This window comes from Austrofundulus limnaeus, unplaced genomic scaffold, assembly GCF_001266775.1.
Source record: "Austrofundulus limnaeus strain Quisiro unplaced genomic scaffold, Austrofundulus_limnaeus-1.0 Scaffold2017, whole genome shotgun sequence".
Lineage (NCBI taxonomy): Eukaryota > Metazoa > Chordata > Actinopteri > Cyprinodontiformes > Rivulidae > Austrofundulus > Austrofundulus limnaeus.
The window spans coordinates 23,579-26,080 of record NW_013954419.1 but is presented as its reverse complement, the minus strand read 5'-3'; the positions used below and the strand labels follow the sequence as shown (position 1 = coordinate 26,080).

The window sequence follows — 2,502 nt, the reverse complement described above, 5'->3', positions numbered from 1 at the left end:
CACACCAAGGACCAATAAACATCATCATTTACCCAGAATGCTTTGTGTGTAAATAAAATGGCTCCGTCCGTGTTTAAATATATATTTTAAAATTTACAAAACTAAACAGCCTACAGTATTTGTACAGTCTTTATTTTACAGTTAAAATAAATGTTTATCAAATAAAGTCTAATGTTACAACTAATCGTGGATCCCTTTAAAGAAGGTTGTGTTTTATTTGTTTCCACCTGCTCTGCACTCAGTCATTTTCATCTGGACCACTGTGGCGCTCTGCCCTACATGAGYGAGATGGTGGGCTACGATGGACCCATCTACATGACCCATCCCACCAAGGCCATCTGTCCCATTTTGCTGGAAGATTTCAGGAAGATCACCGTTGACAAGAAGGGAGAAACCAACTTCTTCACTTCACAGATGATCAAGGACTGCATGAAGAAAGTGATTCCTCTGAATCTCCACCAGACTGTCCAGGTGCTGCTCTGATGCCTCGCTTCTGATGGGTTTATCCAGTCCTGTGTTTTCCTGCTCCCGCTGCTCGTCTCTTTTGATGGCAGCTCAAGCTGTTTGTGTGCTGCTCCTGGCAGGTGGATGATGAGCTGGAGATCAAGGCGTATTATGCAGGCCACGTCCTGGGAGCTGCCATGGTGCACATCAAAGTGGGCTCAGAGTCTGTGGTCTACACTGTGAGTAGAAACAGATCTGAACTGTGTCCCACCCAGTCAGTGACAGGAACAACTACACACTCGCTCATACATGTCTGTATGTATGCTTTCAGGGTGACTATAATATGACTCCAGACAGACACTTAGGGTAAGTTATGTTTGTTCTTTTACTTTATATTTTATTAGAATTGTTTAATTATTTACAACCCCAGTTCTGAAAAAGTTGGGACATGGTGTAAAAAAAAAAAAGCAATGCGACCATTTCAAACTCGCATAAACCCATATTTTATTCACAATGAAACATTGAACACATATTAATTGTTAAAACTAAGAAGTAGTAGCTTTTTACTGACAGAAAAGATCCATTTGAATTTGATGGTAACGACAAATCTCCAAAAAGTGTGAAGCATCTCCTTTTTGTCTAACAGTCTGTAAACATCTARCCCCTTAAACCCAAAGGGGTTTTCTTGAAGTTTGTGCTCGAAAAARCATGCCCAAATGTAACTGGKTGTATCTCAGCACCTRAAAACACCATATAAATACACTTGATATCAAAATAAAGCTAACACTTGGGAGATTTCATCAGGAGTGTAAGTATCACATCATATGCTTTTGTTTCAGAGATACTGAGGATGGAACATAGAAAAAAATAGCTTTTTTTTTCCCCTTGCCTGAGGTTTTTCTGCATTATACAGTATATAACCTTTTCAAAAGTATAATGAATAAGGCTAAAAACTCTTGGAAACCATGAGTACACTTATGTATATTACCTGTGCAAAGCCTCATGCTGCTGAAGTAAAATACAACAAAGTTACAGAGGTTTTAGTTTAAAAATATTTAAACGAGGGYGTTTGTCCCTCAGGCTGTATAACTTGACCACTCTYGRCAGGAATAGGAGAAYATAGCTGGTTTTGTCCTCCTGATTTAATTTAATTTAATTTAATTAATTTATTTATTTTAATTATTTTTCTTGAAGCTGATGAATATTGTTTTTATTGCAGTATGAATGAGAGCTATGGACCACCATGTAATTTCCCCTTGGGATTATTTAGGTGTCTGTCTGTATGTCTGTCTACCGTCTGTCCGTCCGTCTGTAATGCTCAACCTCAGACACAAGCCCTGGCTACTTACCCACCCATGAGGTTATGTTCCACGCCCCTTGAACTACTCTATACTGCCAGGAATCGGCACGGCCAGGACCATGCATCACACCCAGCTTTGATGGTCCTTGATGGACCTCTGCGGAGGTGGCTTTCTTTCAGGCYCCAGGAGCTAAAGCTCAACCACCAGGTGCTTGTGGAGCTCCTTTCYCAGGCCTGGCTACTGTGAGATGCCCTTGTTTCCCTTCTCTAGGTTAGAAGAGAACAGAACCAAACTGTTTAACCACAGAACACCAGACTGGCCTCAAACATACAGAGCTTCACTACAGAGATCTGATAAAACTCTGCGAGCTTGAAAAAGAACATGAATAAAAGTAACTCAACTTTAAATACATGTCTAATTTCCTCAGGTATTTACCTGCCCTACATATGAAGAGTTTCAGGTATGGGATAAATCTTGTGCCAGCAGGAACTGAATYTGAATTSCTCAGATTGAATCTGAATGTGCATGATTTGAAATTGAAYGCATTGGTTTGAAAAWCAATTTCACTAAATTGAAACTGAATTTAAAGTTTTGAGTTTGAATTCATTTGCTTTGAAACTGTATTTTGGTTTATTAAAAATTCAGTGTGACTACTTTTTTTTTAAAAGTTTCCCTTCTGTATGTAACAGAGTTGATGCAATCCACCATAAAAGACAAAAGACAGTTATTTTATTGCAGTGATTAATTTTACCTATAT

The 2,502-nt window shown here is 38.9% G+C and overlaps 1 protein-coding gene across 1 annotated transcript in view; it reads left to right on the top strand.

The window, feature by feature from the left end:
• The window catches only part of ints11 (integrator complex subunit 11), a gene marked incomplete in the record, with an annotated part of 26,568 nt that overhangs the window by 10,721 nt on the left and 13,345 nt on the right, over positions 1-2,502 (top strand). Inside the window, 3 exon segments of the mRNA XM_014034232.1 lie at positions 243-471; positions 585-683; positions 776-810. Coding sequence (XP_013889686.1) covers positions 243-471; positions 585-683; positions 776-810 — 363 coding nt within the window.